The sequence below is a fragment of the Rhea pennata genome, chromosome 15 (assembly GCF_028389875.1).
Source record: "Rhea pennata isolate bPtePen1 chromosome 15, bPtePen1.pri, whole genome shotgun sequence".
In the NCBI taxonomy this organism is placed as follows: domain Eukaryota; kingdom Metazoa; phylum Chordata; class Aves; order Rheiformes; family Rheidae; genus Rhea; species Rhea pennata.
In genome coordinates this window covers 14,499,989-14,514,039 of record NC_084677.1, presented here as the reverse complement: position 1 = coordinate 14,514,039, position 14,051 = coordinate 14,499,989, and the positions used below count along the sequence as shown (strand labels likewise).

The 14,051-nt window shown below is 47.5% G+C and overlaps 1 protein-coding gene across 1 annotated transcript; it reads left to right on the top strand.

The window, feature by feature from the left end:
* The first annotated feature begins 3,566 nt into the window (after positions 1 to 3,566).
* GRIFIN (galectin-related inter-fiber protein) lies at positions 3,567 to 6,780 on the top strand. The gene is made up of 4 exons (XM_062588773.1): positions 3,567 to 3,578; positions 5,561 to 5,640; positions 5,737 to 5,899; positions 6,616 to 6,780. Exons 1-4 carry the CDS (start codon positions 3,567 to 3,569, stop codon positions 6,778 to 6,780), a joined length of 420 nt encoding a protein of 139 aa, XP_062444757.1.
* Positions 6,781 to 14,051: the final 7,271 nt, after the last annotated feature.

The following is a 14,051-nucleotide window of genomic DNA, read 5'->3' as shown; positions in this document are numbered from 1 at the left end:
GTAGCAGAAAAAGGACTTTGGGATGAATGACCACAAGCAGGACATGGATAATAACAATTTAAAGGAAAGGTGCATGAATGCCCAGTCTGATGATTATTGGCCAAATGGCTGATAAATGAATAACCGGGTCTGCTAATAAGCCGTTAGATAACCACCAAAGTCTCAAGCTAACAAAGATCACCTGCAACTAACTACCCATCAGTTTATGATCTCCTTTTCTGCACCACATTCCTTCCACCTCAGGCAGTATCTGCCTTTTCTGTACCCATGTGGCACTTAAACATGGCCTTTGGGAAGAGAACAGGAAACATTAAGCCATTAAAAGCTAACCACCCAGAGCTGCCCCTGACATCCAAGATTTTGAACATCTTTGTGCTCCCTTCCCCCTTGCTAAGCAAACACATTAAAGTGGCTCTTGCACAATGGCAAAAAAGGGAGAATGTAAATAAAGATGCACCTGTAAAACTGATTGGCATTTGGCCATCATTTACTGGTGAAACACCTGTGTTTGCATTTTCCCCAGCAGCCTTTCTTGCAGCAATGCCCCTTGCTCTCACTGGAACACCAACGGGAAGCAAAGCTTTGACTCTGGGGAAGCGCTGAGCACCTCAGAAGTTGGCATCTTCGAAATGAGAGCAGTCTAAATCTCCTTTTCCCTCTCAAGAGTGTTTCCAGCTCCCTAGATGCAGTATTTTCCAGCTCCCATGGTGCAGCCCTGCTGTGGGGAAGCCTCTGCCAGCATAGCTCTGTTGCTGAGCCTCACGCAGGAGAGGAGGATGGTTCATCACGGCCCACTGACTCCTCATGGCTTTTCAGCTGTCCTACCTGCTCGGCACTACCTCAGTTTTCTCCCAGCCTATTGACCTCGTTAGCACAAAGCTAACATTAAACTAAACTCAGTGTGATTATTTAGCTTGCAGATTGCTCCTTCCCAAACGTGCACAACTCAAACCTTATCTGATTTTGCCCACCACTGTGGTGGGTCTCAAAAGCAATTCCTTCTCCCTGCAGCCCTTTGCCTGGCTGATAGGAGAAGCAAGCAGAAAGGGGGGATTTGGGGAGTGAAGGTGCAACTTAGGGCTCCTGTCATGGCCAGAGGAAATGCACAGCTTGGTGGCTCGTTGAGGACCATCTCCAGCATCCTCCAGCAGCCCGGTGAGGGATGACACACAGCCACTTGCTCTCATCTCTCTTCTGCGTCCCGATGCTGCCATCTGTAGCACAGACACGCTGCTCTGCTCGGGTGTGTGTCAGCCTCCGCGTTGCAGCAGCGCCTCTGTGCAGGGCAGCGCGCCAGGCTCCCAGCACCCGCAGGGGCACGCGGCGACACCTCGCTTTACCTTCTTTACATGAAAGCAGCCCTATCCTCATTATTGGGCAGAGCCACATACTTGTGAAGGCACCGAAAGGCTCCTCCGGCTCGTGCCCAGGCTGTGGCCACCAAGGATGTCACCTCTGTGTCAGCAGTGCCCTGCCCTCATGCTGCTCACCGTAGGGGCTGGGAGACTGAGCCTTCACATGCGGAGCAGTACAACTTTTAAGAGTCTGAAGTGTCTAAGTGGGCAAAACTCCGCCTGGGGCTTGTCCTTTTTAGCCCCGAGAGAGGCTGCTGGCCCATGTGTGTGCTGGATTGCATTTTTAATCATCTGCCAAGGGCACTAGAGCCTGGGATAGTAGCTCTCATTCCACTTATCTAATGGAAACAAAACAAATATATTAAATAACATCAGTGCTGTGGCCACAGAGCGAGAAGGATTTAACCACAAAAACCATGGATTCTTGTATGACCATCTGAGGGGTATTCCAGAGTCCCATCCATGCAGCAATGAAGGACAGCATGTGTTTTTAATGCAGTTAGCCTGCGAGGAGGAGGAAATACACAGCAATCCTAAAGCATCTGGAATCTGGACTTTGCTGAGTGCACGGTACACCCCTGGGAGATGCAGTAAGCTGGGAGTGGAGATTTCCTCAGCAATCATGGAAAATCAGGGCCTGCTGTGACCTTCTGCATAGGGGGGACTTCCCTGGCAGCTCTGCAGATGGTGGCCACCAGGAGCTCAGGAGCTTCAAGAAATAGTGGTGGCCTGGGAAAGCTACAGTGTGGGGAAACCTCAAAGCCAGCGCTTTGCCCCCCGTGAGTCTGGGATTAAAACCCTCCCCTCCTGCACATAGAGGGCTCACTCCCATGGCAGATCTGGCAGAGGGGAGGCAGGAGACACCAGGGAAAGGTAACACGCTGGGGACAACAGATTTCCTTGTTTCTCATCTTAGCAAAGCTGATGATGTCCAGGTACCTCCCTGCCCTAACTCTGCTTTACCCAGCCAACAGTGGTGTTAGCACACACCAAGTGTTGGCAGGAAAGCTTCTCATGTTGGATGAAGAGCTGAGTGAAGAGAGAGGACAAAGTTTGCCCTGTCCTCAGAGTTGGTCTTTCAGGCTGCCTGCAGACTCCGGCAGATGCCCGCAGTTAGGGATGTCCTGACATCCCCAGCCAGCTGTCTGCTCCATTCTCACGGCGAAAGGCCCCAGCTGCTCAAAAGCCAAATCCCCTGCCCCATCCGTCTGCCTTCCCAGCTAATCCTTCCCCTCCCAGCACCAAGTGGTGCTCCAGGGTGGGTGAAGCTGTGGCGCAGTGTGACCCGCTGGGAAAGCCTGCAATGCAAGCAGGGTTGCTGTGAGCATCTCTCCACACCTCGGGGATGCACTCATCATTCATTCCGTGGCTACTCATTTCTTGGTGCCTTTCCACGACAGGAAAGGTCTGACGAAGGCGTCAGACCTCGTCCCGGTCCCAAATCCCTGTATTGTCCTCAGCAGAGAGGGGAAATGGAATCCAGGGCACGCTGACCTCAGCGCAGCGGCATCCCTAATCCCCACCAGCCCCAAGGGCGCTGTGAGGTGGAAAAGCGGCTGTGACAGAGCTGGCATCAGCTCATTTTGGGTCTGACCCACAAAGGACTAGCAAAAAAAAAGAAATCAGGAGGGGGAAAACAAACAAACAAATCCCCTTTTGGTGTAGCAGAAGGTGCCTTCTTCTGGAGCCCTACCCTAGTCACGGGGCTGATCTCCTGCGGGGGTCACAGTGTCTCCTCTCTGCCACCTCTCTCCCTGCTGAGCCCCAGCTTTGCCTTGTGGGCTGCACAGCAGCAGGACTCCCAGCATCTCTTCCCAAGCTGCGGGAGTCGCCAGTCGCCCCAGGGAGCGTTCGGATGGCCTTACATCCGGCCCCGGGATTACAGCCCGAACCCGCTGGCTCCCCATTGCTGTGCACCAGGGCCTCGTCGCGCCGCGGCTCGGGATCGCTTAGCCGCCGCCGCTATCGTCAGCGCCACGCAAGGGGCGGATTAGCACCGAACGCACGAGCAGGCTGATCCTGCCTGACCCGGAGGGGGATTTTCTGCTCCTCATCTCCCAGCAATGCCCAACGGACCCACTCTGAAAAGCAGATTTCAGTCTGCCGTCTCTGCTAATCCCACACACGTGGTCTCCTGGCAGGCCACTCCTATATAAGCCCTCCTTGCCCCACAGTCCTGCCGGTCTGAGAGTGGAAAGGCAGGAGACCAAGATGGCATTGCGGGTAAGGGACGGGCAGGACCCTGCACAGGCTGGCGGGTGGTGGCTGGGGGCAGAAGATGGATAAAGGAAAGCACACAGGTAAGGGTGAGAAACCCTGAGCAGAGCCAGAAATCCCAAAGCACACGGGGATGCTGCTGACGGTGCTGCGCCTCTGCTAAAGTCCAGGTTGTTTTAAACCCAGCGTGTATCCTTCTTGTTGTGCTTGGGGTTTCAGGAAAAGGCAACAGGACACATTTGTCTCAGTTACTCTTGGGCTGATCTGCAGTAGCACCACTGTCCTGACAGTAGCTCTTCTGGCTGGGGAGGGTTTCAGCTGAGACTGAAATGCAGCCGGTGCTTCAGCAGCGGAGACACCTGCCCTTCACATGCTGAAATTGCTGCAGTCTGTTGCATGCATGGTGTGTTTTGCTGTGCGTGTAGGTAAAGCTAGCTCAGGTGTCAACATCACCACTCACTGTTTGAGGCCTTATAGGCAGCTCTGCCACCCCGGCATGTCTCACAGGGGCACAAGGAGGTTATCGCTAGAGCCTTTAAATGAGCGCCTGGGGGTTCCTAAGGCCATCCTCCAGAAAGGACTGGGCACGAGGCCACAAGGTCTGCAGCGATGGTGTCTCAGCTCCTGCCCCCCAGATGTGCATATCTCAAGGATGCCTTGGAAACTGAGGAGACCAGGGAGTTTAAAGTGCTGAGCTCTTGGGAGGGAGAGCCAGCCCTGGGGCTGCCATGGCTGGAGAGATTTTCCCAGCATGAATAAGTTTAGGGGAACTGGATGCTCAGAAATGCAAAGATCAAATAAAAAAGACTGAAAATTTGAGGAAGATAAAGCTAGCGTTGAAGAGAGGATGCTAGCAGTGGGGAAAGCAAGCTCTAGCCCCTAGTATCTGGGTAGAAGAACCACTCCAGAAAAATCTCTGATTTCAACTCTTTATCCTAATTCCCAATAGGAAGCTAAATAGAGCACCATATGGTGAAGATAGTGAGAATCTGATGGGGTGAACCTCTGTTTAGCTGCTTGTCTTGGGCTCCTAAGACCAGGTCTGCTTGTACTCTGCCTGTTGTAGCTGGAATTGTTTGCCCCTTGCTTGCAAGGGCTATGAACTGTTGCCCTCATCTGAGCTGGCTGCGTTTCAGTGGCAGCTTTGCATGATGTGGGGTTGGGGAGCCTTTGGCTGACAAGCCCTTGGTGCCTGTGAAGAAATATGATCTCATTAACGAGAGGAAGGGAATCAGATTGTTAGAGTGCTAAAAAAGGTGGGGTGAAATGGCAAGCACTTCTTATAAAAATGACTTATTAAATAAGATTATGAATTATTCAAAAAGGAACATTTTCCAACTCATTTTATGCAAGTTTAACCTTGGAGATTGAGGGAGAGAGTGGAATGAAGGATCAGGCAAAGAACTCTTGGGAAGAGTCATCTGTGTAACTTGGGGGTGAGGACATGCTGGATGCCACATCCATTCATTCGTCTAATCAACATCTTGCCTTCCAAACCCTTCTTCAAAGCATCACAGTTCTCTTCTTAGGTCTCTTAAGATTTTATACTGTTCAAGTGGGAAGAGGGAACAGAACTTGTGTCCTGCTAACAGTGAATGTATTCAGGTTCCTTTTTAATAAGATCCCTGACATTTCTCTCTAAGTTGATACAAAATGAAGGATTCTTCTACATTCAGTTGATGAGGTGGAATTTGCTGCCACCAAGGTCTTTTATGAAGAGCTGGGTGGAATCAAAGAGGGAAAAAAAATCCTGAGAAAGAGGAAAAAAATCAAAACCACCGAGTTTTGTTTCTTTTGGAGTGAGAAAGAGGCAGGCACAGAGCATGTGTGTGTCTGTACGGGAAGCAGGAAGGGGGGAGATAAAGAGAGGATGAGAAAGATGACTGAGAGGTGATGTGAGGATGAAGACATGCGAGGGCCTGGTGGGATGGAGAATGGAGCCAGGCACCTCTCCAGCTGTGTTTCACTCACCCACTCTTTCTTGGCAGTTCGAGGCACTGTACCCAGAGGGGATGTGTCCTGGCTGGAGTGTCATCGTCAAAGGCGAAACGAGTTCCAGCACAAGCATGTAAGGGCGCTCTCCACAGCTCTTCTCAGGGCAACAGGACATCTCACACAGGCCAGCTCCATGGGTCTGAATCATTTATTTCTCTCTCCATTTTAGGTTTGAAATTAATTTCCTCTGTGATCCTGGAGATCAAATCGCTTTCCACTTTAACCCTCGCTTTGCCAGCTCCAGAATTGTCTGCAACTCCTTCCTAGCCAACCACTGGGGGAAGGAAGAAGTTAATAACACCTTCCCCTTTGAGGCAAAAGAGTCATTCCAGGTAACGTGGTGGACCCCACAGGTCTCCTCTGGTAGGACAGAGGTGACTCTGCCCCTCTTTGGGCTCAGTGCTCTCCTGGATGCCCAGATCTGCTCTCAGTTACATGGCTGTAATTCAGAAATATCTCTACAGGTTTCTAAGGCAGAACTGCCATCTTTAGCATGAAGGGCCATTTCCTGGAGAAAAGAGCTGCAGTCCCTCCCTTCCCCATCCCACTGCATTCCCTGAGCCCAAATTAGCAGGGGTGCAGATGGGTATAAACTTGTGCTCTCAGAACAGGCAAAAGTCACCCTGCCAAAATCATGGTCCTCCTCACAGGTCTAACCCTGCCTTTCCAGCCAGCACCATATCCTGTAACCTCTCCTCTCTGGCTGTCTGAGAAGATTCCCATCAGCATTTCTTTTGTCCCTGTTTTGTAGATGATTTCTGCACAATTCCAGTGCAGACATACAGAGCTCCTGCATTTGTTTTCAGTCTAGGCTTTGCACCGGTTTCTCTAGCACTAAGCAAAGAACCTAATTATGCCTTCATTTTGCCCAGAAAGGTGACCAGTGCATGTGTCTATTCTAGCAGGATTTAAAGTTGGCTGTAGATGTGCTTGCCCAAACCTGAGATCTGAGAGCTCATTGAAATACAAGTATTTGAAATACAATACAGCACGGTCCAGTGAAAGTGTAGGCTTCCACCTGGTAACTGTAACACAGTCTCTCTTTCAGGTTGAGATCTACTCTGACCAGGACTATTTCCATATTTTCATAGATGAAAACAAAATCTTGCAGTACAAGCATCGGCAGAAGAATCTTTCATCCATCACCAAACTGCAGATTCTGAATGATATTGCCATTTCTTCAGTGGAAATCACCAAAAGGGGCATTTTTTAGAAACCGGAGTTGGTACAGTCTTACAGCCCTCTCACCCTTAAGCTCCTGATCCAGCTGGGCACCACCTCTCCTCCTTCCCCACCCATCACATGCCCTCTACAGTAGAGGGATGGCTATACCAAGCACAGCATCCTCATAGTGGACATGAGTGTCATTCCCATCACACACCACAATACTAAGGCAGCATCAGCCATAAAGCTTAATAGCTAGCGGTAGTCCAGATCACCAAAGACCTTCTGTTCCTATATCCTAGGGTGCACAACAAGATTTGTGGGAAGGCCTACTACAAATCATCCTTGCTGTTGAGCAGCCTAACTGATCGCCATTGCATGTAGAAGTCTGCCTTGAATAGTCCAACTCCTGAATGTTATCCTAGGAATTGTATTTGCCCAACAGTAGGGTAAGCGTTAGTGCTAGTCCTCAGCTGGCCAGATGGTGATGAACGTAGTGGGTGTGGACGTTACTGACAGAAAGGGATGTTTCTTTTGGGGAGCTCAGTAAAAATGTTTGCCAATAAAATCAAACAAGAAAATCCCTGCTGAAACTTCATTCACTGAGCAGCTCGACTGAGTTAGTCTTTTCCTGCGATTCTCCAGGTGTGTGATACGAGCAAGACTTGGCAACTGGAGACAGGAGGACAAAGTCCAGGGTTTGCTTGTTTTCCTCACTGTCTTTTCACTTTAAGGGCTAATGTGAAATGAAGGTCTTTTAAATGCAGATCAGGGTCATAAAATTCAAACTGCAAGATATTTTCAAAAGATTCTTTTTAGCAACTGAGAGATATTTGCTCAGCTTCGGTCCTGCCAACTCCAGGCAGATTAGACAGACTTCAAGAGTGGGTCTAAAAAAATGAGTAAAGCTTAAAGGAACACATGACTGCTGGACCACGCACTGGAAATATAGGTGGAGTCTAATTGAAAAGATCTTAAGAGATCACGGTCTAGAAATTATGATAGTGATGTTCAGAATGAACAAAGTGCCATTTTTCCTGTAGATAGTCTATAATTTCTCTCTGCTCTATTTTTTCCCCCTCCCTTTTAGTCCTCTTTTAAAGCAGTCCACTTATCCCTTGCATCCTGTTCTCTCATCTCTTTTCTACCATCTTCCTTAAATGTGACATGTTTCTATTTCCTTGACCAGGCCACAGGAGGCAAAAAGACATTATATTTACTTTCTGTTAATTACAGACATCAAAAGAAGCGTAATGTCACACTATTAAATCTGAATAGGATCTTGCTCCAAGAATACAATTACAGCTGCCCCCAAGTTATTCATTTGATCCTTAGACATAAGATGGACCATATTCCTAATGGAAAGCAATAGGGAAAGACAATCATGTGTCACCAGCTGTTTCCATCAAGGATAAGTTACTTGGTAAGCAGCCAGCCTTGACACATCTTTGCTATTGAGTGTGATCCCTGAAATTGCTAACTGCTCAGCAAAAGGTCACAGCTTTGCTCTGGCCTTTTCTCAGTCCTTAAATTGGCCATTCTCAAGTCTTCCCTCTATTTATAGTCTCAAGGAACTATGAGGAAGAGGTGACCACTTAGCCAACCATAATGCAGGATGCCACAGAGTTGACATTTATGAGTCTGTTAAAAAGCTTATAATATTTTTCCAGATCATTAAGAACACTAACTGGAAGGCATCCCATTCTCATGGTGAAGAGTGTGATGGGAACATAAAATGGTCCCAAATGGTACTGTTTTCATCCAAAAAGAACAGAAAATATGCTTTGGAAATGGTCACTATCTTGGTTCAAGTTAGGAAGGTCTGCCAGGCGAGATTACCATTGCTGGTGACTCGGTCTCCACTTCTGTCCTTCTTCCAAGTCTTAGTGCTCATCTCTGATCTGTGTGACTGCATGGGGAAGACCTCAGCGTAACCCCAGTCGGGCTCTCAGAGGACTGACTTCCATGTCTGCTCAATCTGGGACTTCCTATGGCCTGGAATAAATCTTTCATCGCTGGGATGAAAGGGTCACTCAGAGCCTGGCTCAAATTTCAGTTGCCATAACCTAACTCAGGCGTTCAACAAACTCCACTGTCTGCTCTAGCCATCACTTCAGGAAAACAGGCATAAACAGACAAAATCTGTTATCTGTGTCATATTTGATAATGTTGAACTATATTTGAAAGAAACTGCTCTTTTAATTAGTGCTTGTTTGGGGTTTAATAGAGATTTTTTTTCAGAGAAAGAGTGCTAAAATGATTTATAAGGCTAGTACTTTATACTCACACAGCAGTAGACTCCGTCTATAACCACGAATGCAGAAATATGCCACAATTTCATTTACTCCAGAACTGAGTACAAAGGACCTGAGACAAACGAGGCAAAAATATTTCAAGTACAAATAAAGAGATGCCACAAGAAATCAAGCAGCAGCAAAGATTATGCCACGACTCCTGAACACATTCACCGCAGCTTGTGCCGGAGGCTGATCTCACTCAATTACCATCTGCACAGAGAGAGAACCCAATTGCTCCTGACACATCCACAGAGCTGCCGTTCGGGCCAGCATTTCCACCGCATCCTCCTGTGGCAGGAAACTCCAAGCCAAGCAGTGGAGGGGTCTTCAGAGCCCCTAGCTGCAGCTTGCCACACTTCTAGGAAGAAAGGCTGATGCAGCTGCAAGGAGCGAGGCTGTGGGGCATCTCTGGGAGGAAAACCAAAGAGCTGAGAGTTTAAAGTTGCCTTGCAGAGTTTTATTGGGAATAGGAGATGCCCTCCAAGTTAGTCACCCTCACCTGCCCCAGAGAAAAGTGAAGCCATACAATCATGATGGTCAATTATATTCTCTGGAGCTGAAGAGGTGGGTTGGCACATCGATGATGGCTCAAAGGCACCACATACTAGTATTCAGGCTACAGGAAAGAACAAATCAATCCTCTTTTCCCAAGTTTTGTGCTTTCGTATTAGTGACCTGGGTCCTGAAACTAGGAAGGGAACCAATAGAGAAGAACTAGCCCCAGCCCAGAGTATTTTTAAAGAGTTCAAGACTTTCTGAAGGAGAAGGAGCAGAGCCAGCCAGGGGGTTGCAGCCCTGGAAGGATCTGAAGTTTCATTTCCTAACCTAGAGGCCAAATTTATATTTTTGCAGTGGAACAGCTGAGCAACAGCACAGGAGCCAGGCTAAACGGCTTCCAGAGAGAGCAATTACTGGATGAGGCTATCAAGACTGTCCTTGATAGGACCAGCCTATAAAACAGCCATTGCTGCCCTTACTGTTTACACAAACTGGAGAGGGACACCTCAGAGATATGAACCTTATGAGGCAAAGCAGGGAGAAAGAGGCAAGAAGAGACCTGTCATTGCATGGGGCTGCTCCCAAGGGCTATTCCCTTTTTCATCTGGACAAAACGGCACCTTTGCAGGACTACACTGTCTACAGTCCTGGGGCTGAGTAGTCCTTCCTCCTTCCTGCTCTCCTTCAACCTGGCGGTTCTGGGACTGTTCCAAGTGCTCCTCACCACTTCTAGAGAAACCCAGATGTGGCATCTGGGAGCCCAAACAGTGCCTATCTTCCTCCTGCCAGAGGAGGATCAGAAACTGGGATAACTCTCAGGGTGGTTGGAAAAGTCACTAAATAAAGCAAAGTCTGCTTTTGGCTAATGCTACGAAGAAGTCTTCACTCTTGTGAATTGATTTTCCTCATTTGGACAGGAGCTGCAGAGTGAAGTGAAACACACGGGCTTGTCCCCATCAGTGAGAGGAAAGCAGGCTTACAATCCCTCGTGCTTGATCTCTGCCAAGACTCCCAGGGCCAAGGTGGCCTCTGGCCCTCTCGCAGTGCTGCAGCGCTCCAGGAGAGCATCCCTCGGTGCCACTGACACTCCTGACAATCATCACATGCGCCCGGTAACAAGCACTGGCAATTTCCTCACAGATTGGTAAGCAAAAGTGATTTGCTTACCACATCAGTGACTGTTAAATCTGCAGAGCAGCAGCCTGGAGACATCTGAATGAGTGACGTTCTCCCTGCCAGTCTTAGCAAGGGACACTTGAATATCAGACGCTGAGTCCCACCCTGAGATAGGAAAGGCAATGTGAAGAGGAGCAAGGACTCATTGCCAATGCAATGGAAAAGACTTCTAGGCAAGCATGAGAAAGGGAGAAAGTTATACAGGTTTCCTCTGCCTCATACTCATTTTCTGAATCTATACTTTTTAAAAAAAAAAAGAAAAAAAGAAAAAGAAAAAAAAGAAAAAGAAAAGAGAGATGGCCATTTCTGAAAAAAAAAAGATAAAAAAAGATACCTTCAATGGTGGTGGTTTAGCCACACATACATAGTTAGAGTACAGTTCTGAGAGCAGTTGTGGCTAAGAAAAGCAGGATGATGGCAAGAGATATTACTATCTAATCATTCCCTTTCTCCTCTCATTTTAATTGTCTTTTTTTTTTGTCTCCACCCAGCAGAAGTGCAGAGCTCCTCACCTCTTCACTGATCTTCAGTAACCATGTGCTGTGATGTAGTCTGCATGTTGCTGATCCTTGCTCTGCAGCATCTCTGCTTTCCCACCTCCACAAAGGCCTTGGTTTTCCCCAACACATTGACACAGAAATAGCTGCTGGGAAGAGCAGATTTTAATAGCTACGAGCTTCCTTCCACTCAGTCCAAACACTTCTGAGCCCTTATCTAGGGGGATGCTTATTTAATATGTGGGCTGCCAAACTCCTTAAACTCCTCAGGAGTCAGTGTTCGCCAACAGGATTGCAGAACATGACGGAGGAGCGTTCAGCATTTTTCCGAAGGGTATGTGAGAAAACAGGGTGGAAGGAGAAGCAATTCACAGCTCCTGCTGGGAGCAGTGGGGAGAAGCAGTTCTGAGGCCAGACCCAGTTTGCAGCTGGAAAAGAGTCTCTGATGGAAAGAGGTGTATTTCTTTCATTGCATTTACAGACAGCTTTACAAAGCTGTTTTAACTCAGAGCTGGGCTGTCTGTCCAGAGCTGGCTCAGATGGGAAGGTACATCTCAGCTCTGATCTTTCAAGCACAGTGGCAAATACCAGCTGCAGAGATTAAATGTAGCCTGAATAGGGATGATTTTCTGAAAGAAAGGATCTGATACAGAAATTAAGGAATTGGTACCCCTTTTCCTGACAGTTGTGTATCACCACTGCCCAAGGAAAGGATGTCAGGAATTAGCATGACAAGATCCAAGTTCGTTGACCTTGATTCTGCAGTCTGTTCATGACCTCCTTGCCACAACAGCTGGACACAGTCTATCACATTATTTCTTCAAGCTAAATAACGCTAATCAAATTTCTGACTACTAGAGCACAAGCTAATAGCCTATCGAGACCAGGACTCTTTCTCTGCCCCATGACACACAGTCATAAGGACTGTCTGGGTCTTATATAGCATTTTTCATCCATTCAGATCTAGATAAGCTATGAAGGGAAGGAAGCATCATAATACTCTTGAAAAAGTGAGGAAACCAAAGCACTTGACGGAAAGGAGGACAGAAAGGAGAAAACAGAGCTGTGGTTTGCCATGCATCACAGGAAAGTATAGAAGCAAGGCCTGAAAGAGTGACTAGATATTCTTGCTTCCAGTCTAGCATTCTTATCTTGTAGCTCATGTCTTATAAGTTGGTTCACCTGGGCCTTTTTGTTGTCAGATGTTGCCAAATAAACTTAATGAGCTATCAGGCTCCATTGCAAATCACCTGTTAATAGTCATCTCTGCTGTACACTCAGCTAGTAATTAGTATTTCTTTTAGCTTCCTTGTTTCATGCTCCAACCCAAGCAATGGTCAAAGAGCCAAAAACATCAATTCATTTTCTTTCCCTTCCTTGATGCATGACCTGCCCAAAGCAAGGGTTTAGCAATTGCTGTGTGATGTATTGCATCAAGAGCCTGCTGGTTTTGAAAGCTGGGAGCAAAACTAAAGCGCAGTTATTTCAACTTCTAACCTCAGCCTTTGTGCTAAGCTCTAGCTATTGTCACACTTCATTTCTTGAAGCTGCGCTGTGAACATGCACTGGAACCAGAAAGACTGACATGGTCAGTGGTGATGAGAGAGCACTGATTGTACTTACAGCAAATTGCCCGAGTCTTTCCAGATGAGTCACTGAACAAAGAGAGGTTATACAGTATTCCTAGAAGGAAGAAGTTTGTAACTGATCCTGACAGAGTTTAGCAGCCTCTCAGAGTCCCTAGCTATCTGATTTTCTATGACTCCAATTGTGAAGACTCCTTTTAAAAGGGTTCCCAAAATAAATAAAACCTCTCAGATTTTTTTTTTATCAAAACATTAGAGCAGGCTGCTGTAGAGCATTCAGATTCACAGTCACATCTTGCCCTTCCACCTAAGCAATCTCCCTTTTGAGTCCACACAGCAAAAATCCTAAGGGTCTTCTGATTAGGAACACAGACTAAACAAGGCTTATTTTTAAACACACAGCATTTGATTGCCAAGCACTTTTTTTTTTTATATATAAAACGCTCGAGTTCTAATTCTTATTGCAACCTGACCCCAGTCAGCAACAGCTACCTCCAAAGGATCATCTAGGCTGAGAGCAAATCATCTTGCTCAGAAAGACAAACTTGCTCTATCCTGTTGTATTCTCTAAAATCTCTCTGCTCTCCAAATCTCCTCCCTGATGATAACATATTTAGGTTCTAGCAGCATTTTTCTCAGAACCTTTCCTTCCTGCCTTTCTACACTTCCCCTCAGCTTCTGCAAGCAGCTACAGCTGGGAAGAAGCAAACAGTGGCAAATTTAAAGCCTTTGTCAGCGACTTCCCCCAGATGGCAATCAGCTGGTGGAACTGAAACAGCTTTGTTATGTAAAGAGCTCTTTACTGCCTGTTGCACCTGGATATAGAGTGCCATGGCAGCAGGATTATCATGCAAATCTACAGCAAATTCAGGTGTCAGGATGGAGGACTGCCTCAGCAGCCACTACTCTGACACTGTTTTATCTGCCTCTCTTTTTGGCAGCACCAGTGAGAAACTGCCTGGATCACTAGGATTACAGCAGGATGAAACTGGAGACCCGTAGACCTGCTCAGGCCATCAGGTTCCTGCAAATAGCCAAGTCTGGTTGCTTGGGCTTGACTTGCAGGCTGGCTTTAATTATTTCTCCACGGGGTTGATGGTTCCTGTATTGACTAAGAGAAAGAATTGGCCATACAAGACACAAACAAAGAGAAAATCCCACCACTGCTTCAACTGATCCTGGATGGCAGCTCAGGGGGGAGAAGGGCCAGCTGCAGGCAGGGTTTCAGGTGGCTGCTTAGCACGCAAGCTACCTCCCCCTGGGGAT